This window comes from Thermobia domestica, chromosome 15, assembly GCF_964235325.1.
Source record: "Thermobia domestica chromosome 15, izTheDome1.hap1.1, whole genome shotgun sequence".
In the NCBI taxonomy this organism is placed as follows: domain Eukaryota; kingdom Metazoa; phylum Arthropoda; class Insecta; order Zygentoma; family Lepismatidae; genus Thermobia; species Thermobia domestica.
The window spans coordinates 104,391,669-104,418,503 of NC_137468.1; the positions used below are offsets into that span (position 1 = coordinate 104,391,669).

Here is a 26,835-nt window from a genome sequence, read left to right on the forward strand (position 1 = left end):
AGGCACTGCTTTTACGTAATGAATCTTGTATGTACACTAGTTTTTCTTTTTTTCTTTTTAAGAAAAAGGGTAAGTTAAACCAAACTAAATTTGTCCTTTCGCACTAATGTATATATACTTTAAATCGTTTGGTATTAAATATGTACAAATAAATTAACATGGAATCAAACATTAAACCATCCAGGTGGCTGCTAGTTTAATTGTCCTATATATGAAAAAAGTACTTGAAACATAACTTGAATGTTTTTTAAAAATTTGCAATATAGGTATTTTCTTTTCTACAGAATTTCAGTGCTTTGTATTATTTTTATCTGACCGAATTGCTTTGTAAGACTATTTTTTCTGGCTTTTCCATTTCCATCTTAAAATCACAACAACCACTTACAATAACAAACTATACAAGAAACAAACTATATATACTAACTTTGCTCTTGTACAGAGGTTGATTCATTTGTATTGACCTAAATATGAATGTACCTTACCTAGTAAATACCGTGTTTCCATCATCGGTTGTATTCAATTGAATCACTGATTGGAAAAAGGGAATAAGTACATCAGACCTAAGTTTTCAAAAACGCAAAGAAACTATCCCGAGACGTTGCTTGTATTTGTTTCAAAAAGTGTATAATTGATAAGTTGTAGCAAAATAACCAACAAACACTAAGACAAGAAGAAGAGCATTGTATTGCAGCACTGTAATTGGTTAGAAAAGTCTAAAAATGCAAAACACATTCCCTTTTTCCAATCAATTAGAGTTGGACGCAATTTTAATTGTGTGTATGGTATGTAATGTGCGGTTGATGATAGAAAGCTATGAAAATGTACATGTTGAGTGCAGTGCTGTATGTTAATCTTGGTTAAATGCAGTGGCCTATTTACGATTTTGTTTCGGGGGCTTTGCCAACTTTATTCCTGGAAATGGGAAAATTCTACAAGATATTTCATTCGCTTTAAAAACGTAAATAAGATTTCGGGGGGCGGGGGATTAAACCCGAAAAATCCCTTAAATACGGTACGTCACTGGTTATATCTATCCGAACTATCACATATGTTAGGTTTTGAACACTTTTATTGTCACCGTTCGTTTTTCTGTATAGCACATGTTATTCCTACAGCAAGAAAATAATACAATAGTCAACTGAACAAATTACATAGCAAAATACAGTCATAGTAGAATGGTTTTACAAAGGGTCTTAGTCGTCTGCATCTTCGTCTTCTACACTTTCTTGGTCAGTGGTCTTCCATGAACAAATCATTCTATAAAACTGTTTATATGGGTCAGGTATGTATTTGATGATTTGTGAAACATCGTTGATATTCTTCAGATTGATTGGAACTTGCCCATTGTATGACTTTGTTGTTGGCAGTGGAACGTTTGTGATATTACTTTTCAGTAATCGAAAAATATCAGTTCTTAGTCCATTGATAAACTCATGAGCTTGCACATAAACTGGAGATTCTACTTTATAAACGAAGTGTCTGTATTTACTTATTTGGAATTTCACTGTTTTGTCCACAATGCTACCTGAAGTTTTCTTGTAAAACGATTGCTACCAATGTTTAAAATTTAAGATTTCTTCATTGACAACCTCGTAAATCTGAAATGGAGTATCAGTCTTTCTTGCATTTGAAATCATGTGGTTGTACTGTGTTGGTAAATAAATGCGATAGTGTGGTTTGAGTTGTCGTTTGATTAAAGCGAAATTTCGGTCACATGGTAAAAACCTGTGATCGGTGATAGGAAAATATTGCTGTATAGTAGTGAAATGCTTTGACACGGTCAGGCTGAAAAGCATTCTTGTGATCGTATAATTGCGGTTTTGACCGCCACATGCATAACTGAAAACATGTAAGTCTGTCACTGATTCAGGCAAAAAGTTTTCTACATAATGTGCAATGAACGTACACACTTCATCAGGTTCTTTGCAACCTCCTAGACCCTCATGATAAGTGTAGAAGACAGATTGGTTTGTAGATAGATTGTGAATACCAAAAACGTAATACCATAGTTTTCGCAAATAAAACATTTCTTGTACGGGGATGAAAGGTAATAGTAGATTTTGCATGCAATCAAATGCTAAACCGGAAATATTTGCGTTTTCTTGTGTAGAATTTACTGGCCCTTCGTTTGTGAACAATGAGCTCGGCCACAGCACATCGTTTTGCACATCGTCATTCAAAAAGGCGATTTGACTTTAGTATTCAACGCTTCACAAGTTGAACATACGTCCACTTGCGGCCTACCAAATTTGAAGCCATAGTTGGTGTTGTAATGTCTAAGATAATATTCACATTTCACGGGTATCTTTCCATTGAGGGTACTTCTCCAGAAACATTTCATGCATCTTCTTTACTGTTAAGGTGTTTTCTAGGTACGTTACAGATTTAACCGTGTAACGAGCTATTTTCGTTGGGTACTTTTGAACGTGCTCATCGATATGTGCTATTGCATCCGGTGGCAGCAAATTACCTCTATTGTGTTTACCACGCTTATTGTTTGGAGGTTCGTTGTTGGCAAGCAAAGTTGTGAGACGGAAAACAGCTTCATTACTGACAACATACAACCTAAGAAACGCTTTACGGCAGACGTTCACTCGGTCCGTGCCTTTCATTACAAAATACTTGAATGAAGCATGTTTTTTTTTTAGTTTTACAATTTGCATTTGCTTTTGGCCTTTGTACATCAAACCGCTCGATATTCTCCATGAGAAACGTGTCTTGGTCATTTTTTGTTGTATTTGCATATAAAGAAATTAGGACGTTATCCTTCTCTTCTTGGTAAAACGTTCTGCAACATTTCTTGTGACACCTACAATTTGAACCACTTGTCTTAGCAGGAATAGTCTTACATTTACTATTTACATATTCGTGGCCCTTCATCCTTGCTGTTTTTCTGATTTCTTTTACATAGTTCGCAATATTTCTCACCCCTTTTCTTCGTTTAGATGGGCCTGAGCCAAGTTCATCATCACGCGACATTGCGCCACACAATCCACACACTATCACCACAGTTCTACACACACAAATCTCATTAATGAGAACTAAACCTAGGCATAAGCCGCGTAACACTGTTGGTCAAAGCTCACACCACAAATGCTCTTGACTGCATTCCATTGAACAAACCTAACAGACAAACTGAAGTATCGTAATGGCAGGAGAGATCTCTAGCCGCTGTCTACTTACATTCTCACTTTCGTGGTGGTGTCCTGCAGTGACTGGGAGAAGGAAATAAGTAACGTAGTTATTCCCTTTTTCTAATCAGCGAGAGATTCCGCCTTCTATATTGGTCATATAGAATTGCCTAAATATTTTTATTTTCTACTCACCGATGTAACTATCTTAAAGGAACACATCTGCTATCTCAGCTTAAAATCGTAAAAAAAAAAATGTACTTATTCCCTTTTTCCAATCAGTGGTTCAATTTGCAGGCCACCCCTACTGACTATTGCCTGGCATCGAAGATAGTACTACATCCCATCATCTTTACAGGCTTTCCACAGGCCAGCGGTGCGGACTCGACGTTGAGACAGACGTTGCTTGAGGAGGTCGAAAGCACAACCTGGGTTCAGGGATGTCAGAGAAGGGAATTACCGCAATTCCAGTTTCTTGTTCTATACGGCGATAGAATTTCAGCGATGTTTTCGCCGTGTGGCTGGATGCCTTGTGTTTGTGCAATTTAATCTGGATCAAGTCTTGTTCGTACAATGTTGGGATTTCATGAACGTACATATCAGTAAGGACATGAGTCTGGGAGTAAATAGTATTAATTTTGACGTTTTGCTTCACCTTTCGGAGAGCAGTTTGCCCCTGTACGAGAAACTGGCCATAATGTTGGACCTTTTGGAAAACACTAAGCATTGGAGGCTAATGTGCTTCGGCCTTGGCATCAACAGGACTGTATGTAATGGTACGAAATTTCCCACAGATTGTGAGGTAAATCCACGCCGCACCAAGGACAAAAATTTCCAATGATCACCCGCGGAATAACGTTCATACAGTCTCCTTTTTCTGTCAGCCACATGGTACGGTTTCAGGATATACACCTGCTGTTGCGAACGTCTGAGAGGCGTTAATACATCTGAATGCCGTGGTTGATTGCTGGCCATTGCACAGTGTGTGGGGAGATTTTGGGAGGTCGTCATACGCCGAGCCACTCGCAATAGCGGCGGGGTCCTCTTCACGAGAGGCCGGTTTCTAGCTGTTCGCCTTGGTGGGGTACGCCCAGGACTATGTGCCGCATATTTCATTATAATACAACTCACAGTGGCACGACCTACACAAAAATTACGCACTTTACGGTTTCACGCATCGTAGAAATATGCAAACTTAGAGTCGGAAAAGGAACAGCTCCCAGAATCTGTTCAGTTTTGGCTGCATCAGACTACGATCGATCGCACTGCTCTACTGGGTGACTATTGTCCGTTCACTCTAGGATGGAAAATTGTTTACAAACAACAACTGCAGTGCGAGCGTCAATACCTTGCTTCTCAACCCTACATGGTTAATTCATGGTTACCAGGCATATGAATCGCCGAACCGAATGTACCTACTTCTGCACCGTCATGGACCAATTACTATTACTACATAAATTGCTACTTTTGAGATGACTCAGACATTAACGTTATGACGTTAATCGAGTTAGTTATTATGTAATACAATCTTACATACAACGCCCACTCAATTTTATACAGGTGTTCTTGTTCGACAGTGTCCGAAAGCCTTGTACGCCTGGCAATATTGGAAAGTTGCAGTTTGTGTTGTAAAAAAGTAAACAGAGAGAGCAAAGACCGTAAGGTTCGCTGGACAGCATTGTTTTCATGTTAAGACAACAGAAACATATTGTACTGATTGTAAACAGGGGCTGGGAATTTCGATGTGAGAATAGAAATATTCTCGCCACATATTGCCTGTTAGTAAAGGTTTGCAATGTTGCAAACTACAAACTCTGCAATTTCATAATAATTGTACGAGCTTGGAGACGGAGGATTATGATGCAATAATTATGACCAACAACCATAGACTTAAAGCATGCTGCTGTAAGAAGAACATAATACACATTGAATTACGTGTTCAAAGTACAGTATGAAGCGAATTTTAACATGTAAACATTTTTAAGCAGTACAGATTTGCCCTCACTGTCTGTGTGCCCCTACCAGACACTGTCCAACACAAAAAAGACATTAAAATAGGTAGATCGAGTGGGGGCATGAACCCGGCTCTGGCTGGTCTTCCTTATTAAGGTTTTCCTCAGTTTCACGAGGTGACTGCCTAGATGACAGCTTCTGTAAGGCCAGAATTGGGCCGAATACTGAGGCTCCAGAATTGGCGGGAGGTATATTCCGCCACAATATTGTGTTGAAAACACTTTCGCAAATATTGTGGTAGTGAGTTCCGATATCCTTTTTTCGTTTTATGGCTCATTAAATTCGTTATGAAGTAAATGCAGAAGTGCTTCATTCATTCTCTTTCTTTCTTCTTATCTTGCTCATTTTCGCTCTCTTTTCCCCACCTTCTTAAATTACGAACACTATCCTCCTGTAAGACTGTTTCTCTCCACGGCGCAAGTTTAAAGAGGCCAACCTGATATAGTTAACTATTATCAGAACAGTACCAATAAATCCACATTAGAGAAGAAGTAAACTGTTTGTTTTGAAATTTACGCAACTTGCAAATACTAAACCCTACTAGTGCTAAAGTTGATGAGTTAATGCCAATGTTACCACTGCGATAAGGGGAAAGAAGGGGAAGGACTGCCAAGGTTCGCTAGCCAGGTTTTATGTTAAAACATAGCGCCAAGCTATAATAAATGGACAATAATGAGATACTGTTGCTTGCCTAATGGCAATCACACGGCGTCAGGTTGCACATTGATTCGCCTCAATATAAATGAATCAATCTCTGCATTTTAGCAACATGTGAAGTAATGGGGAAAAATCACTCATGCTATCCATTCCAACATCCTTTCAACCAACAACTAAGAGCTGTAACCTTAATAGATATTTCCTGTGTAATATTTGCCACGCAAAATGAAAAAAAAAAAAAAAAAATATGACTTACCACATCCCGATACGTGAGACCTTGTCGTGGGAAGATGAAGGGTTCAACAATGACGACCATGAGAATGAACTGAAGAATCAACGCCATCATTAAGTGTCTGTGCACAGTTACACGATCACATTGAAGTCTTCTGAAACAAATGAAACACAGTTTCAACAAAACATTTACAGACATTAATATCAATTTTATATATATAGGAGATACACAAGTCGTTTAATTAATCCTTTTCATAACGCTGTTCGCGAACCGAAATTATATTCCCCATTGCAATTAATATATACATAAGTTAATCCGTTCTAGTCACAGAAGTGTGGCACTTTATGTTTTTTAATTCACTTCTTTTATAATTATATTTATTAGTTTCTTTTTTACATTTTAGATTTTTTTGTGATGAAAATAAAATAATTCTTTTCAAGAATAAATAAATAACCCTAAATTAAAGAAAATGGCCTGAAAGCTAAAATACAAGAATTACAAATAAAAAATGAAGAGAAAGTAGTTTTCAAACAGAACTCTGACAAATCATGTTTATCGCAACCTCACGAAAACATTACAGAGCGAGTTGGATTCCGGATAGGTATACTTGTGCGTTGGTATCCCGAAATATCGTACGTTAACCGAGAGAAAGGATGCCTAAAAAACTAGTTGGTGAATCGATTTGTTTTCGAAGTGGGGGGGTGTCTGTAGACCCTGGGTTCACTGTATATTCAAGTGCAAAAATAAAAGTTTAGATCTTACATGTCGTACAATTTTTTTTTTCATTGCTACGGAAGTCAATGCACGAAGTTCATAATAAGATATAAAATAGTGCGCTAAAATACTTACAATAACTACAAATATAAACGTATCCATAAGAAATTATCTGTCGTTTGTTAACATTTAATATTTTAAAGATTTGTTACACTATTTATAACAGGTAAACACATTTCAGAACGTTAAATATACTTTTACCTAAATCAACTATATAATTGGAGCCAGAAACAAAAGTACACACACACACACACACACACACACACAAATGTGTTTCTTTTTATACATAGAAATGCATATTACTTACACTGGTGTTCAAAACATTCATTTAAGACGTGATAAATACAATATATATATATATATATATATATATATATATATATATATATATATATATATATATATTACCAAATTTAACGATTTATGAAATTAAATATTTGAGTTATATAATCCTAATATGGGTTTTCTTGTCTATTTAATAAATAAGTTTCATGTTAAGATTATTTTCGTAATCATATATAATGAGATATAATATATATAATCATATATACATAATGAGATTTTTACATAACTCGATTTCAAACAACGTGGAATCTTTCTCGATTTCACTTACATACGTACATATCTTCTACTTACAAAACGTTTCCCAACTCGAATCTTCAAGTATAGCTGAAAGAGAACAGTCAATGGCAAGTGTGTATATGTAAAGATGGAACTATTGTATAAGTAGATTCGCGTATTGGTTAATGATATGAAAACACGAATTACAATTCAAGAATGGAGTTATGGTGACACAGTGGCAAAGCACTCATCTCAAGTTGCGAGGGGTCCTAGTTTGATCCCAACCAATATGAGTTTGTGGTGGTCAACATTGTACCCATGGGTTTACTTGGGGTTCTCCCGTTTCCTTCCACATTCTCATCCCATCAATTCCTTTCATAACCCTCAGTTTATTTAATCGTTCGTCTCCTCTTGGCTATAGGACATAACTGTGTGACGTAAAACTGGAAGATTATTTCTCATGTGTAATCGAAAGAATGTTTTTGTTCTGATTTATTAAAATAACTTTAATGTATTCAGGATTTCCTGTAGAGCTAAAACTTACAGGATTTCCTGTTTTACAAAACTAAATCTTTTTACAAAGGTATAAACATCTCGACTTGCGAGTAACGCTAATTCGCAAACTACAATACATTTACCAGTAGCATAAATATCAAGACGGCCGGACATATTCAGACATTCTTAACCCTTGTTTTAAACGACGCCTCACTGTCAGTCACGCTAATTTCCAATATACTTCGCAGTCAACTGTCACTCCTACCTCATGCCAAGAGATGTCACTAGCGCGCATGAAGACAAGCCGAAAGTTTGTAAGAACAACTATAGCTTATCCAGACTTTATCAGTGAATTGTTGGTCTTATGGGAACAGCAATGCCAAGTTGAGCATTAAGAACAAATGCAGAACAGATAGCGCTTCTATTATACTGCGAACTGATGTTGCCAATTCTCATAGTAAAACAAACATTCACCAATACGACGATTAATAAATAATAGTAATAATAATAAGCAATCTACCACTTTGAATCAATTGCACTCCAAAGGATCAGTTCCTTCCTTATCATCATCGAAGATTTCAGACGATTCTTCTTCACAGAATTCTTCACCCAAATGAATAATCAACGGCTCAATATCATCTTGTAACTTATCTGCTTTCCACATGTCACTTTCAATATTTATCACATGCCTCATGTAGTTCTACCAATTTTTCTGCTCAAACACTTCGTGAATTAATTTTTTAACGTCTTTCACTTTGAATGTTGTATTATTTGCCCCAACATAGTATTTTACTTGAGACCACACGAGTTCAATAGGGGAGTTCAATGGGGTTGAACATACAGTGATAAGGGGGTAATCGGAGAACAGTGTGTCCTAGTTCTTTAGCCCATTCGTCAGTCTTATATTTTTCATATTCAGTACGATAAATGCTCATTCCATTAATCATATCTTTCTTTAACATATCCTCATCATACTCAATGTTGTGCAAGATTAACCAGTGCCATATGTTGTCTTTCTTCCAAACTGTTTCACTTGCAACGCAACTTATACGTTTACCCTGGTTTTTCTGCTAACACGCTCATGAAAACAGCCCTTTCTTTGCTCTTCAACACTTGGCTACTCTTACGCTTAAAAGAGGTGATGGCTGTAACTTCTTCCATTTTAATATATTAAGACATACACACGCACCTACGCACACAAAGACACATGCAATTTGGTTCCCAAAAAAGCATAGTATGTAAATAAACACAATCAACAAAATGCCGCATGCTCAGAGACAACGCTCCGTCACGTCCGAGAAGTTGCCCCCCCCCATTAAAGCACTAATGATCTCTTCTAGTGCAATCGTTAGTGCTTCGTTAGTGCTTCTTAGAACACCAACTCACAACATTAGTGCTTCAATAGTTTGGACGCTAGAAGCAAAAAACTTTGGGGGGGCCAACTTCACGTTAGCCCCCCCAGAAAGCACTAACGATTAAACCAAGTGCAATCGTTAGTGCATCGTTAGTGCTTTCAGAAAACACTAATAGTTTCATTAGTGCTTCAATATTAGTGTAGATATGGCCAATTACATTTCATGAAAAGCCCATAAGGAATAAATGGGGAATTTTTCATTGGGTCAAATTCCCGCCAAATTCAAAAGCGCTAATGATATCTTCTAGTGTAATCGTTAGTGCTTCTTAGAACACCAACTCCCAACATTAGTTCTTCAATAGTTTGGACGCTAGAAGCAAAAAACTTTGGGGGGGGGGGCAACTTCACGTTAGCCCCCCCAGAAAGCACTAACGATTAAACCAAGTGCAATCGTTAGTGCATCGTTAGTGCTTCCAGAAAACACTAATAGTTTCATTAGTGCTTCAATATTAGTGTAGATATGGCCAATTACATGTCACGAAAAGCCCATAAGGAATACATGGGGAATTTTTCATTCGGTCAAATTCCCGTCAAATTCAAAAGCGCTAATGATATCTTCTAGTGTAATCGTTAGTGCTTCGTTAGTGCTTCTTAGAACACCAACTCACAACATTAGTTCTTCAATAGTTTGGACGCTAGAAGCAAAAAACTTTGGGGGGGCCAACTTCACGTTAGCCCCCCCCCAGAAAGCACTAACGATTAAACCAAGTGCAGTCGTTAGTGCATCGTTAGTGCTTCCAGAAAACACTCATAGTTTCGTTAGTGCTTCAATATTAGTATAGATATGGCCAATTACATGTCACGAAAAGTCCATAAGGAAGACATGGGTAATTTTTCATTGGGTCAAATTCCCGCCAAATTCAAAAGCGCTAATGATATCTTCTAGTGTAATCGTTAGTGCTTCGTTAGTGTTTCTTAGAACTCCAACTCCCAACATTAGTGCTGCAATAGTTTGGACTCTAGAAGCAAAAAACCTTTTTTGGTGTAACTTCACTTTAGTCCCCCAGGAAACACTAACAATTAAACCTGGTGCAATCGTTAGTGCATCGTTATTGCTTCCAGAAAACACTAATGGTTTCGTTTTGCTTTGCTATTAGTGTAGATATGCCCACTTATATGTCACAAACAAAGGTGTCCAAACTCATGAGGACGGCGCCCACGAGTTCGAAACATACGCTCACTTGACCTCAACCTCACGAACTTAACGTGACATCAGGCTGTTGATGTGAGCGTGAGGTTGAGTAAGCTCTAGGTGAGACTGGTGAGGTGAGCGTGAGGTTGAGTAAGCGTTAGGTCAGACTGGTGATGTGAGCGTGAGGTCAGACTGGTGATGTGAACGTGAGGTCGGGCTGGTTATTTGAGCGTGAGGTCAGACTGGTGATGTGAGAGTGAGGTCGAAATGAGTTTATGAGCTGAGGTCGAAATGAGTTTGTGAGCGTGAGTTTGAGTGAGATTAGGTCAAAGTGATCACCTCTGGTTACGAAACTCCCATAAATACATGGGGAATATTGTATTGGGTCAAATTCCCTACAAATTCAAAAGCGCTAATGATATCTTTAAAACAATCGTTAGTGCTTCGTTAGTGCTTCCTAGAGCAGTAACTCTTAACATTAGTGCTGCAATAGTTTGGATACTAGAAACAAAAAAACTTGGACAAACGTGAAGTTAACTCCCCAGGAAGCACTAACAATCAAACCTAGTGCAATTGATAGTACATTGTTGGTGCTTCTAGAAAACACGAATAGTTTCGTTAGTGGTGCTTCATTATTAGTGAGGAAACTCACGTAAGGAAACATTGGGAATTTTTCGTTGAGTTAAACTTCCGCCCAATTCAAAAGCCCTAATGATCTCTTTTAGTGCAATCGTAAATATTTCTTAGACCACAAAATCCGAATATTAATGCCTCAATAGTTTTTATGATAGGAGCACAAAAAAAGAGGGCTAACTTCACGTTAGTTCCTCAGAAAGCACTAACGACAAAATCTAGTGCAACCGATAGTGCATCGTCAGGACTTGTAGAAAATAGTAAGAGTTTTGTTTGTGTTTCTATTAGTTCAGTTTTGGGAGATACATTTCATTATGTTTCTAATTTTTTCGTATGAAAATTAATCTTTTTTCCTTGGCTCATATATAAACAGTCATTTTATTATTTTATTATTTATAAATGTATCAACTCAATGGTGATGTGTATACACGACTCCAAAAGTGCATTACCACCTGTAATTCTCCTTTCCCTGCAATAGCAGGCAACCCATAAAACTTGGTGGTTGAGTTGGTTGCAAATTCGAAAGGCGTTGGACTAAACCTCAAGTTTGTCACAAATATATCACTGTGGCAAACTGCAAATAAGAGAATAAAACAAATTGGTAAGAATGACAATTCTATTATTGTGACGGAGTTGGATGACATCAAAAGTTAAAAAATGACTTACTTAAGCATTTCAAACAAGATGAATGGTGAGAAACTGATATAAGAAGAAAGCATTTCTCTCTTTCCCCCCACCCCACCCTAAAAAAGAAACTCACAAAAAGGAAAAGTCATAAAATATAAAGGTTTCATATAAAAGCGTAATAGCACAAAAACAAATAGCTAAACGAAACGAAAAAGAGACAAACACAGAATAGGGGCACCAGTGGCGTAGCAGACTTGCGGCCCTCCCATTCAAGATAAAGAGATGGAACCCTAGTTGTAAACCCCATTGTTATAATAATAATAATAATTATTATTATTATTATTATTATTATTACTATTATTATTATTATTATTAGAAATTCGTTTCCTTTTCAAAATCTCTTGATCTGCCTAAGAGCATCAATGCATATAGCGATGATGTGTGCACGTTTTGTCAAAGGACCAGTCCCAAAGGCCAAAAGGGATGGAAATTTCCAAGAGAGACAAATAAAATACATTCTTATGGTAAATTCTAGTTCAAAGTTTGAAGCACTTGCTTTTGCACGTGATTTGTTGTTTCTTCTTTCAAGGAACACAAAAGTTTTGGCGTCTAAGTAATTATATCACATAATATTGCAAATTTGCAAGTGGATGTATTTACATTGCAATTTGTGGTAATAAATATATTATGATTAGAAAACAACATTGTAAATATAAGTTTAATTTCTTCATCCATCGCAAGTCTTACGGGCCCCTTATACCTCGCCGCCCCCGCCCCGAATATCGATATCAAAAATTTAGAATGATATATTAATGTCCATATATTTGTGATATCGAATGTTGATATATGATAATATGGATATCGACGATAGCGATGTGTCGACATAACACAGGCCCAGGTACGAGTGATGCTTGAAATATAATGGAATCAACAATCAAATTCTAAATAAGTTCTCCATTTCCGTATTCAATGTTGAGGGGGAAGGGTGTTAACCCGAATAGAAATTTTAAGAAAAAAATGTTAAGATAAAAGTAGGTTTTCCATTTCCCTTGAATACAAAACTATTAACAGAAAACTATTACTGTAATTTACCTTTTACTTCTGTTTCTGATTGTTATCACAAATCAGCGACAGTACACATACTTTACATAGTATACCAATACACTCTATAGCTTTTCACAACCAAGCAAGCCGGAAGATGAATTTCCTGTGATATTAAAGTGGAATGTTCTACAAAATAGTCATAATTCATTGGCCATATTTCAATCAGTACTTTGGTACGAACTAAGAGCTACAAGACTAAAAGACTTCTGCATTTTCCTGAGAATTTCATTTTCTTAATGTAAGTCCCCTATCCTGGGCTAATTCTGGCTACCGCGGTTTCGAGGTAATCCGTAAACGAGAGAGTAAAGTTTGTCTACTCTCAACCCTCGACACTTTGTGGAAAGATATTTCACAGTTCATGTTGTTATTTCTTCGTTAAAAAAACACTTCTAGTTGACTCTATTCATGGTGAATTACTGAACTTAAACATTTACAATTATTGAAAAAGGAGTAATTATTTTGAAACATAAAAAGGCATTACAGTTCAGTAGAATGCAGTAGTAGATGAAGTGAATGAAAATATTGTTTATTTGTTGAGATGTGCAAACTGAATGTGAATAATAAGTGTTTATTCACACATACTCTTCTCCAGATGCGGATCTACGATGGACTTCTGGGGACTCGGTGTTTGAAATACCCTACTTAGAGCTACTTTTAAGAGGTTCAAACTCTGGAATGGGTTTTATTTATATATCAAATAAGAAAGATTCCCTTTCTGGGGGCAATCGCTGTGATCGCCCCCTGGATCCGCCCCTTCTTGTGTTGCATACTTTGAAGACACTTAGTTCGTGTCTACTCCTGACGATGCTGATTAGGGATGCCCACATCCGGATAATCTTTTATTCGGATATCGGATAGAAACTTATCCGGATTTGCAATATGCGGATGACAGGTAACAAAATGGATGACGGATAATGGATAATATCCAGATGGCGGATAACGGATAATATCCGAATAACGGCTGACGGATAATATCCGGATGACGGACGACGGTAATATCCGGATTTGGAACCGAATCACGGGGAAAGAAACGGTGTGTGTTAAACTTTTGGCATGATCCAAGATGTGTCTCGGAACTCTACAGTGTCACTGGAAATTATTTAATTTGACCACCAAGTTTACTATTCGTTTTGAAAGTGACTTAATGAATCTTTCAAGCATTGTTTATTCCAACAGTTCTGAAAAATATTTTAAAAAAACTCTATTCCCATATTATCAGTGGACTTCCTGAAACGGAACTTTCTAATGCTAAGTTCGTTTACTACGTCGAATATTTTTATCTGTGGTCCATTTTCTTTCTCTCCTTCTGTCTCTTTTTCTCTCTGTCTCACTTCTGTACCTCTAACAGATATTTATACGTTTTAATTTTTCATTGAGAAGTGTTTAAAATTCTCCCTACATTAATTATAAATTTCGTTTCGTCTCATTTTTATTCTTTCACTTTATTGATACTAATACATGTATATTTTGAAATTAGAATTGTGCTCATGTTGCTGTTGATTCTAATACGGGAGAAAGGAAACAAGAAGAGAGGGGGTGGTCCTTTTACCAGACACGACTATGGGATAAGGGGTATATTGGATAGTCTAGCTGAACGGTGTTACCTATCACACTATTTTTTCGTGTTTATAAGTTCAATAATTCACCATGAATAGAATTAACCATAAGTGTTTTTGTAATGAAGAAATAACAACATGAAATTTGAAATGTCTTTTAACAAGCTGTTGAGATTTGAGAGTCGACAAACTTTGCACTTTCGGGTACCGATAACGTTGAAACATCCAGTAGCAACAATTATCCCGAGATAGGAAGCTTATTTTTAAAAGAATTACATTCTCAACAAAAGACAGAAATCTGAGAGAAAAGGAGGAATGAAATATTTCATTTCTAGTTCTATTAGTCTTGTAGCTCTGAGTCTGTGGCAAAAGTACTGATAGAAATAAGGACAATGAATTATGAATATTTTGCAGAACATTCCACTCTAATATCACAGGAGTATCATCTTCCGGTTTACTTAGTTCTGAAAAATATAGAGTACATTGCTATATTATGTAAAGTACCTGTACTGTCGCTGATTTGTGATGACAATCAGAAACAGAAGTAAAAGGTAAATTACAGTAATGGTTTTCTATTAATAGCTTTCTATTTATGGGGAAGTATAAATACTTTTAACAATTTTTTTGCCTTAAAATCCTTTGGTATACGGGATCCCGGGATCGATTCCGTGTGGGAGAGCTTTCGAAATTTAAATGTCCTCGATGTTTTGTGTGCGTGTCCCAGTCGTTCTAGTTTACTGAAAAATCAAGTTAAACAAGTAAAAAGCGAGTAAAAGTAGAAACGTACTAATAATTAGATAAGCAAGTTAATGAGGCACGTTCGGTCAACAGTTAACTTTCGAAACAAGTGGATTGCGAGATAGGTTAGTAAATTACATGTCTTCTATGCGGCAGTTCGAGACAACCGTAATTCTTTCAGTCTTTTTCTTTTTAAAGGAATCCATCTTTCTGAACATTAGTAGACACTACATGGGTAACAATTTATATTATGATAGCCTATACCATGAATATTAAAAGAAAAAGTGCAATCACTCATTAATTATTACGTAGTAAGTTTTCAATAGGTTCAGTACTTCATCGTGCCGTCTGTGAATGTTATGAAATATGAATTGTTTTTTTATTTTATGATGATCAAGGACGCGAATATGTGTGGTCACAACTAGCGCTTCCAGGAGCTTCAAGTTCACCGGATATCCGTCATCCGGATAGTATCCGTTATCCAGATATTATCAGTCATTCGTCATCCTGATATTATCCGTCAGCCGTTATCCGGATATTATCCGTTATCCGTCATCTGGATATTATCCGTCATCCGTTTTATCTCTCATCCACATATTGCAAATCCGGATAAGTTTCTATCCGATATCCGAATAAAAAATTATCCGGATTTGGGCATCCCTAATCAGCATCATCAGGAGTAGACACGAACTAGGTGTCTTCAAAGTCTGCTACACAAGAGCAGGGGCGGATCCAGGGAGTGATCATGGCGATTGCCCCCAGAAAGTGAATCTTTCTTATTTGATATATTAAAAAAACCCATTCCAGAGTTTGGAGCTCTTAAAAGTAGCTCTAAGTAGGAGTATTACAAACCACCGAGCCACCAGAATTCCATCGTAGATCTGCCTCTCGAGAAGAGTATGCGTGAATATACACTTATTATTCACATTCAGTTTGCACATCTCAACAATAAACAATATTTTCATTCACTTCATCTACTACTGCATTCTACTGAACTGTAATGCCTTTTTATGTTTCAAAATAATTATTCCTTTTTCAATAATTGTAAATGTTTAAGTTCAGTAATTCACCATGAATAGAGTCAACTAGAAGTGTTTTTTTAACGAAGAAATAACAACATGAACTGTGAAATATCTTTCCATAAAGTGTCGAGGGTTGAGAGTAGACAAACTTTACTCTCTCGTTTACGGATTACCTCGAAACCGTGGTAGCCAGAATTAGCCCAGGATAGGGGACTTACATTAAGAAAATGAAATTCTCAGGAAAATGCAGAAGTCTTTTAGTCTTGTAGCTCTTAGTCCGTACCAAAGTACTGATAGAAATATGGCCAATGAATTATGACTATTTTGTAGAACAATCCATTTTAATATCACAGGAAATTCATCTTCCGGCTTGCTTGATTGTGAAAAGTTATAGAGTGTATTGGTATACTATGTAAAGTATGTGTACTGTCGCTGATTTGTGATAACAATCAGAAACAGAAGTAAAAGGTAAATTACAGTAATAGTTTTCTCTTAATAATTTTGTATTGAAGGGGAAACGGAAAACCTACTTTCATCTTAACATTTTTTTCTTCAAATTTCTATTCGGGTTAACACCCTTCCCCTCAACATTGAATACGGAAATGGAGAACTTATTTAGAATTTGATTGTTGATTCCAGTATATTTCAAGCATCATTTCTCGGACCTATGTCTGTGTTATGTCGATAACGCTATCGTCGATATCTATATTATCATATATCAACATTCGATATCACAAATATATGGACATGAATATATCATTCTAAATTTTCGATATCGATATTCGGGAGTGCAACGAGGTCCATAAGGAGCCCCTAAGACTTGCGATGGAGGAATAAATTAAAGTTACTTTTTACAATCATTATATCTTTATTACCACAAATTGCAATGCAAATATATCCACTTGCAAATTTGCAATATTATATGATATAATTTCTTAGACGCCAGAAGTTGTCTGTTCCCTGAAAAAAAGAAACAAAAAAAAAAAAAACGTGCAAAAGCAAGTGCTTCGAACTTTGAACTAGAACTTACCATAAGAAAGTTTTTATTTCTCTCTTATTTGCAGTTTGGCACACTGATATATTTCTGACAAAATTGTGGTTTAGTCCAACGCCTTTCGAAGTTGCAACCAACTCAACCGCCGAGCTGTTTGGGTTGCCTGCTATTTTAGGGAAAGGAGAATTGCAGGTGGTAATGCACTTTTGGGGTCGTGTATACATATCACCGTTGAGTTGATACATTTATAATTATTGAAGTATGTCTTCTTTGTTTTTATTTGGTTTGTGTATATGGAATAATTAGTAGAACACTGCTTGGTATTAAATTTCGTATGTTACTGGTAACCCTGTTAAAAATTTGTATTTAACGTAGGAGATGTCTGCTAGGGTAACCGGGGTGACAACAGGAATCTCTTTAGAAGAATTATTCAAGAAAAAGGTTAATCAATAACAGTTACTTCACATTAATTAATTACTCCACATTAATTAACTGGAAAGACACTTACCTTGTTTTAATTACAGTCTTCTTAGCATTTTCATCTTTTTATACAACTTTGAATCACGAAGCCTAAAGTTCACAAATAAATAATACTATTGTAAAAGATCAATTAACGTTATGTTCCAAAACCCGTAAAAATCATTTTACAAACTCAACAAACAGAATTAAACATACTAAAATTAGCAAAGGATTGTAGTTAATTTTTATCGTATCGTAAAGCAATGCAGAAGAAAAAAAATAATAAAATGACTGTTTATATATGAACCAAGGAAAAAAATTACATTTTCATACGAAAAAATTAGAAAGATAATGAAATTCATCTCCCAAAATCGAATTAATAGAGAAACAAACAAAACTATTACTGTTTTCTACAAGTATTAACGATGCACTATGGATTGCACTAGATTTTGTCGTTAGTGCTTTCTGGGGAAATAACGTGAAGTTAGCCCTCTTTTTTTTTAACTCCTAGCATCCAAACTAATGAAGCATTAATGTTCGGATTTGGTGTTCTAAGAAGTATTAACGATTGCACTGGAAGAGATCATTAGTGCTTTTGAATTTCGGGAAGTTTAACTCAACGAAAAATTCCCAATGTTTTTCTTACGTGAGTTTCGTCACTAATAATGAAGCACTAACGAAACTATTATGTGTTTTCTAGTACCACCGACAATATACTATCAATTGCACTAGGTGTGATTGTTAGTGCTTCCTGGGGGCTAACTTCACGTTTCTCCTTGAATTTTTTTTGCTTTTAGTGACCAAACTATTGCAGCACTAGTGTTAAGACTCACTGCTCTAAGAAGCACAAACGAAGCACTAAAGATTGTATTAAAAATATCATTAGCTCTTTTGAGTTTGTCGGGAATTAGTCCCAGTGAAATATTCCCCATATGTTTATGGGAGTTTCATAACCAGAGATGACCTAACCTCACTCAAGCTCACGCTAAAAAAAATAATTTCGACCTGAACTCACAAACTCATTTCGACCTCACGCTCACACAACCTCACGCTCACAACACCAGCCTGACCTCACGCTCACTCAACCTCACGTTTGCATCATCAGTCTGACCTCACGCTCACATCACCAGTCTGACCTCACGCTCACCTCACCAGTCTCGCCTAGAGCTTACTCAACCTCACGCCCACATCACCAGCCTTATCACACGCTCACTTCGTGAGGTTGAGGTCGAGTGAGCGTAAGTTTCGAACTCGTGACCGCCGACCTCGTGGGTTTGGACATCTTTGTGACATATAAGTGGGCACATCTACACTAATAGTCAAGCAAAACAAAACCATTAGTGTTTTCTGGAAGCACTAACGATTGCACCAGGTTTAATCGTTAGTGTTTCCTGGGGGGCTAACATGAAGTTGCACCCTAAGAGTTTTTTGCTTCTAGCGTCCAAATTATTGAAGCACTAATGTTGGGGTTGGTATTCTAAGAAGCACTAACGAAGCACTAACGATTACACTAGAAGATATCATTAGCGCTTTTGAATTTGGCGGGAATTTGACCGAATGAAAAATTCCCCATGTATTCCTTATGGGCTTTTCGTGAAATGTAATTGGCCATATCTACACTAATATTGAGCGCTAACGAAACTATTAGTGTTCTCTGGAAGCACTAACGATGCACTAACGATTGCACTTGGTTTAATCGTTAGTGCTTTCTGGGGGGGCTAACGTGAAGTTGCCCCCCCAAAGTTTTTTGCTTCTAGCGTCCAAACTATTGAAGCACTAATGTTGGGAGTTGGTGTTCTAAGAAGCACTAACGAAGCACTAACGAAGCACTAACGATTACACTAGAAGATATCATTAGCGCTTTTGAATTTGGCGGGAATTTGACCGAATGAAAAATTCCCCATGTATTCCTTATGGGCTTTTCGTGACATGTAATTGGCCATATCTACACTAATATTGAAGCACTAACGAAACTATTAGTGTTCTCTGGAAGCACTAACGATGCACTAACGATTGCACTTGGTTTAATCGTTAGTGCTTTCTGGGGGGGCTAACGTGAAGTTGGCCCCCCCAAAGTTTTTTGCTTCTAGCGTCCAAACTATTGAAGCACTAATGTTGGGAGTTGGTGTTCTAAGAAGCACTAACGATTACACTAGAAGATATCATTAGCGCTTTTGAATTTGACGGGAATTTGACCGAATGAAAAATTCCCCATGTATTCCTTATGGGCTTTTCGTGACATGTAATTGGCCTTATCTACACTAATATTGAGCGCTAACGAAACTATTAGTGTTCTCTGGAAGCACTAACGATGCACTAACGATTGCACTTGGTTTAATCGTTAGTGCTTTCTGGGGGGGGGGCTAACGTGAAGTTGCCCCCCCAAAGTTTTTTGCTTCTAGCGTCCAAACTATTGAAGCACTAATGTTGGGAGTTGGTGTTCTAAGAAGCACTAACGAAGCACTAACGATTACACTAGAAGATATCATTAGCGCTTTTGAATTTGGCGGGAATTTGACCCAATGAAAAATTCCCCATGTATTCCTTATGGGCTTTTCGTGACATGTAATTGGCCATATCTACACTAATATTGAGCGCTAACGAAACTATTAGTGTTCTCTGGAAGCACTAACGATGCACTAACGATTGCACTTGGTTTAATCATTAGTGCTTTCTGGGGGGGCTAACGTGAAGTTGGTCCCCCAAAAGTTTTTTGCTTCTAGCGTCCAAACTATTGAAGCACTAATGTTGGGAGTTGGTGTTCTAGGAAGCACTAACGAAGCACTAACGATTGCACTAGAAGAGATCATTAGTGCTTCAATGGGGGGGGGCAACTTCTCGGACGTCGCTCCGTCACACACTGCACAATAGCAAAGACGCAACAGAGAAGAATTTTATTGTCCATTCACTCTAGGATGGAAAATTGTTTACAAACAATAATTGTAGTGCGAGCGTCAAAACCTTGCTTCTCAACCCTACATGGTTAATTCATGGTTGCCAGACACATGAATCGCTGAACCGAATGTACCTACTTCTGCACTGTCATGGACTAATTACTATTACTACATAAATTGCTGCTTTTGAGATGACTGAGACATTAACGTTATTACTCATCGAGTTAGTTACTATGTAACAAAATCTTACATCTAATGTCCACTCAATTTTGTACAAGTGTTCTTGTTCGAAACTGTGCGAAAGCCTTGTACCCCTGGAAATATTGGGAAGTTGCAGTTTGTGTTATAAAAAATAAACAGAGAGAGCAAAGACGCAGTGAGCTGACGCTACGTTTGGCTAAATCTAGCCTATGTGGAGAGCCATTTAGCCATACAAATTTACGAAATGCTTATAGCCTCAAATATAGCTTATTTTATGAAACTCTTTGGCCATTTTTGCCTTTTTATATTAGCCGTTAAATTAATTGTAAAAATACTTTTTCTTTCAAAATAAAGTAAAAAAATAGCCTATTTGTCATATATCATCGTATTAATTGATTTCTCTAGACAGGTATTTTATTAGACAACAAACATTTTTATTCTTCTCTCTCTCATAGATTTACAACTATTTAACAATATTTATCGACTCAGAATTTCAATGTTGCTTCCGTAATGGCCCCATTATTTGCTACTTTTTAATTATTTTGATTTTCAAATTTCATTAGAAGTATGAAAGTTATCTAATACAAATTTAGTAAGCTGTTCGTTTCTTTAAGCTACAAAGATTGTTTTTATTTATTAAGGAAACAAATAGGATATATAATTAGCTTAAAAACTCTCAATGCAATCATGATGATTTATGTGGATGTACGGAGAAACAAGAAGTGTTTATAAAAACTATGACCTGCCGAAACCTACTACAGAAAATTCGGACAATGGCAGACTACATAAACACAACCAATCCACAATCCAGCGATGGTGCATCAAGTTCTAGCGCCTCGACTAGCTGTGATGTCATCGATGATAACTTCTTTAAATTAAACTGATAATATGGCTGTTGATTTTCACAAATCAACTGAGTTGATGGATTTTATTGTAATTTAGTCATGTATGTTGCTTGTTAGTCTTCTGCGAATAAAATTCAACATTTCATATTTTACTATAACTCGCTTATAATCCTACACACAAAAAGGGGGTTTAAAATCTACAATGTGGGTTATAGGTTAGCAGTTCAAAATCTAGCAATTTTTGCGTTAAAAAAAACTTATATCTGAAGACCATCTAGCATATTTTCTTCACATGTTGTTGGCAACACTGCAAAGACGTTAGGTTCGCTGGACAGCATTGTTTTCATGATAAGGCGACAGAAACGTATTGCACTGATTGTAAACACGGGCTGGGAATTTCGATGCGAGTATAGGTGGACATATTCTCGCCACATATTGCCTGTTGGGGAAGGTTTGCAATGTTGCAAACTGCGAAGTCTAGAATTTCATACTAATTGAACGAGCTTTGAAAAGGAGTATGATGCAATAATTACAATGACTAACAACTATAGATTTAAAGTATTAGGAAATAAAGCATGCTGCTGTAAGAAGAATATAATACACATTGAATTACGTGTTCAAAGTGCAGTATAAAGGGCATTTTAGCATGTAAACATTTTTAAGCAGTACAGATTTGCCCTCACTGTCTGGGTGCCCCTACCAGACACTGTCCATCACAAAAATGGCATTAAAATAGGTAGATCGAGCGTGTGCATGAACTCGGTTCTGGCTAGTCTTCCTTATTAAGGTTTTCGTCAGTCCCACGAGATGAATGCCTAGATGGTAACTTCTGTAAGGCCAGAATTGGGCCGAACACTGAGGCTTCAGAATTGGCGGGAGGTATATTCCGCCAGAATATTGTGTTGCCAACGCTTTCGCAAATATTATGGTAGTGAGTTCCGATATCCTTTTTTCGTTTCATGGTTTTTAAAATTCGTTATGAAGTAAATGTAGAAGTGCTTCTTTCATTCTCTTTCTTTCTTTCTTCCTTCTCATCTTGCTCATTCTCGCTCTCTTTTCCCATCTTATTAAAATCCAAATACCATCTTTCTTTATGACTGTGTTTCTTTCCACGGCTCAAAGTTTAAAGAGACCAACCTGATATAGTTAACTATTAGCAGAACTGTACCAATAAATCCACATTAGAGAAGAAGTAAGCTGTTTGTTTCGAAATTTACGCAACTACAAATACCAAACCCTACTAGTGCTAAAGTTGTTGAGTTAGTGCCACTGTTAACACTGCGGTAAGGGAAAGAAGGAGAATGACTGCTAAGATTCGCTAGCCAGATTTTGTGTCAAAACACAGCGCCAAACTATAGTAAACGGACAATATCTGGAGTCTGACATGAGTCATCTAGCGCGACAATAGACGATACTGTAGGTAAGTAATTGGTCCCACCCAAAGCACCAAACTATCTCCCTATTTCCTGACATAGCTTCTGAAACCAGTGCTATTATGAAACCCAATCACAGTCAATTACGAATTCCCAAAGAAATTTCAACACTCAGATGATAAAAAAAGAAACATATAACGTGTCCTACAGCAATTCTCGCTGAAATTTCCTTCCCGACGAGAAATATATCTAATTAATAATCGAAATCAGATGTACCGACAAAAATTTCATGAATCACTGCTACGCCTAAGAAGTTTTACATTTAGCGTTCATTTTTAATATAAAGCAAGTTAATACTTTTGCAAAGATATGGATAATGCCTGTAGTTTGGTTAAATAATAATAGACCTAATAAAACTGAACTACCTCTGATGGTAATTTCGTACTTGAAAAATCACCCGGCAGACCATCCCTTGAAATTATTCATTCATAGTATAAGTGGTGGCGGTTACGCGGATGAGTGGTTATGCTCGTCGCCTGAAATCAAAGGGTCACGCATTCGATTCCCGGTGGGGACACAAGTGATCCGGATCCTACGTTAAGCTGTAATCATTTTCTGCTCTCTTTCCGTTTTTGATTAAAATATTTTGTTTGGTTGAGATAGAAATAAAGAAAAGGAGATGGAAAGAGGTTTTACTTTTTCTAAAAATCACAAAGATTTAATTCAATTCTTTCTGCTCGTACTTTCATTCCTTTCTAGCTACCTTTTCTCGTACTTGAAATCAGTGGAAGTGACAATACTAATGAGTTCATGAATGAAGGTTCACACTGTGGTGAAATTTCTCGACAGTTGGCAAAGCTGCTTTGAGCAGATAGTTTTAGTCACGTGCAAATGCAGCGGTAACAATCTAGCAGCCGTTACACTAATCGTGTCTTCCCCCTCCGAATTTCAAAAACAAAATCTAGCCTGTAAAAGCTAATTAAATACCTTATGAGGAAAACAAAAGTTAAGAAAAATATTTTTGTATCGTTGGTAAATATTTAACATTTTTAAAGATAAACTACAGTTGTGAAATATGTTCTGTTTAAGGGGGTAAGTACCCAGAAGTAAAAGCCCAGGTTCGAAGCAGCCGCAGTATAGGCCAAGCTCTAGATAGCCTATAATACTTTTTTTTTTTTACTTCTAAACCTTTTTTACTATTTTAAATGTTTATGGTGAACTAATTAAACCCACTGGAAATAGATCTGGAACAACGCAGTTTACCAGCTCACGGACACTTCTTGGAACCAATTAATCGAATTATGAAAGTGTTTCCGTACATTTTACATTGATAGCTTTCCGTGGAAAACATCACACACCGTAATAAAATCGATATTACAAGTTCGATTACTTTGTACATCATATTGACATATTTGTTTGATACATTCTTTTTAAATCAGACTTTGAGTAATCTTCTTTTAATCATCATAATTAAATTGTCATTAGAAACATAATAAGGAAAACAGGAAGTTGTATAATCGGAAATACTGAATAGCGTTCTACAAAATTAGTAGAAGTAACGCGCCGGTTATGAGGGAAACTTGTAGAAACTTTCAGATCAGATTTCTTTCTTTTTTCTAAATAATAACGAAGTTTGGTTTTTTGTAGAGAGTTAATCTAATTCCAAGAATTTCCTGGAAATGGAATACCCAGAAGTAGTGAATGTAAAGTTTGATAAGAATAGGAAAAGAAAAGAAAAGTGTGGAGAACAAACTGAATGATGTCAATTTAGAGTTTTGAGAATTCGAAACCTTTATTCTCTTAAAAGAAACGAATAGAAACCATGGAAAAAGTATCCTAATGACCCAAAGCAAAAATCGAATATTACTTCCATTGTGATTTTTTTAAAAAAAGTAAGTTACACATGGTATAAACTAAAATTATTCCAGGAAGTTCAATATAGTCTTTTAAAAATATCCATCTCAATCCTTGTCTGTTAAAAGAAAGTTTTCCCTTTTCACGTACAAAAAAAAAGAAAAAAAAGAAAGAAAGAAAGAAAGAAAAAGAAAGAAAAAGAAAAAATTGCCACAGGGAAAACGTCACTTTCCAAAATAATTACCAATATTTTTCAGTGTTTTGGGGGATTGACACATGAACAAATGATATATTGTTAAAATAAAGTATATCGTAGACAATGAGGCATCTTATTTGATAGCAATACAAAAGTCAGTGGCGGATCTAGTCCGAGGCCGGGGGGGGGGCTAAGTGTACCCACTTTTTTGACCGACAAAAATAATTTATGCTATTATTTATATATTTTTCAAAGTCTATAGTGAACTTATGATATACTTTACTTATCATAGTCTGGGCTCTGGCTGCCCCCTCCAGTTCTTACCTTCTAGATCCGCCACTGACAATCATGAATATATAGTTTTACGTTTCGTGATTATGCTCTCGAATATGATGATGAAAAATCGTTACCACTACCATTTTCTAAAGATCATCATCATAATCATTACTCTCCAGTGCTACTCTTTCACTTATGAATTTATTTTTCACGTTTTTTTTTTAAATCAATTATATAGCTATTCTTCTTCCTCTGGAGGATCTTTTGTCGTTTTCTGCCTTTTGTATTGCTTTTGTGGTATCCCTCTTGGAAGGTTTCGGTAGTAATCGGCTAACATATGTTGCCTCCATTTACCACTGTATCGGTTTTTCATTCTGACGAACATCTTGATGGAATTTTTCACTATGTTCGTCAGAAATTGACTCCATACTTTCTGGAGAAAAGTTTAAATGGGAATAGAGGAAGTATAACTTTAAAAATATGTTGCATCCTAAATTGAAGTAGGGGGTAATCAGTTCCTTCACAACAACTTCGTAGTCTTTACCATTTTTATTGACTACACAAATCTTGCACACATCTTCAAATGCATTCCATAATTTACTCTCTACATCGTTCAACACACTTCAGAAGTGAAGGTTTTACGATTGAATGATAATGCCTTCTTTCATTTTGGATTCACTTATACATGAGAATCTTTCATTAAATAGGCAAATCTTCATCCTTTTTCATCCATTGTTCATACGAATATTTTTATCAGATCAAGTTTAGTATGAATATTAATGTAGATTTGTCGATCAAAGCTTCTTGTGCTACATTTTTCTGACCAAGAATTTATTATTTTCAAAGTGGCCATTGTTTAACAGAATAATGTTAAGCCCTTGCTCTGCTGTCCCATTCATGAATGAAGCAGCAAAACTTGGAATCCAGTCAACAACGCTACAACATTCAAGTTGGTATATATGTTTCAGAAATGATCATAGTATAGTTTAAGCAGCATATATGTTTAAGGCTATCATATATCTCTTTTATATGAAGTGCATGGACAAGCGGTATTGATTCCTTCTTCTTTCACTTGTGTAGTAAAACCACCTTTAAACTAGTTCTAGAAGAATCAATAAAAAGCCTCCAGCCGCCAGAAAATATTCTAAATTGAATTCATCTATTAATTCTCATACGTTGCTACAGTATACTAAGTCTCTCTGTTAGAAATTAGCTTGAAATAATTGACTCTCTTCTCCTATGATATGACACTTTTACTCCTCTGTTCAAAATGTTCCTTGTTGCAAATCTGACCCAAGTAGGTGTTCTCTTTTGTTTGTTAGGTCTAAGTCTCGAAGTAGGTTGTTCAATTCCGCCTGGGTGATAAAATGTGACTCTGTGGTTGACAATAATGAAACTTCCTCGTCTTTCTGCATGTTTGAACTCACACTTGCTAATTTCTTTTCTTCTTTCGATTCCACAGCAAAATGTTTTGGAGATTTTGGTGCTGGCATTTACTCATCATGAGGGATAAATCTCAAAGAAGAAGGTATATTTGCATAGCCTATTTGATACTTTGATTTACGGGAAAAGCAAGTGAAGTTCATCAAACAAAAATGACAATCATCAAGACGATTACAAAATTCACGCCCCACCATGGGGGTAGGAAAATTCA

General features: G+C 36.4%; 1 protein-coding gene across 2 annotated transcripts in view; it reads right to left on the reverse strand.

Moving 5' to 3' along the window:
* Positions 1 to 26,835, reverse strand: part of LOC145671180 (corticotropin-releasing factor receptor 1-like) — a 1,144,309-nt gene that overhangs the window by 537,261 nt on the left and 580,213 nt on the right. The window contains exon 4 of one of the 2 annotated variants that reach the window (XM_081740030.1): positions 6,058 to 6,184. In XM_081740030.1, coding sequence (XP_081596156.1) covers positions 6,058 to 6,184 — 127 coding nt within the window. Of the gene's footprint in view, positions 1 to 6,057; positions 6,188 to 26,835 lie in introns of both variants that reach the window. The other variant, XM_081740029.1, reaches the window with a different exon arrangement.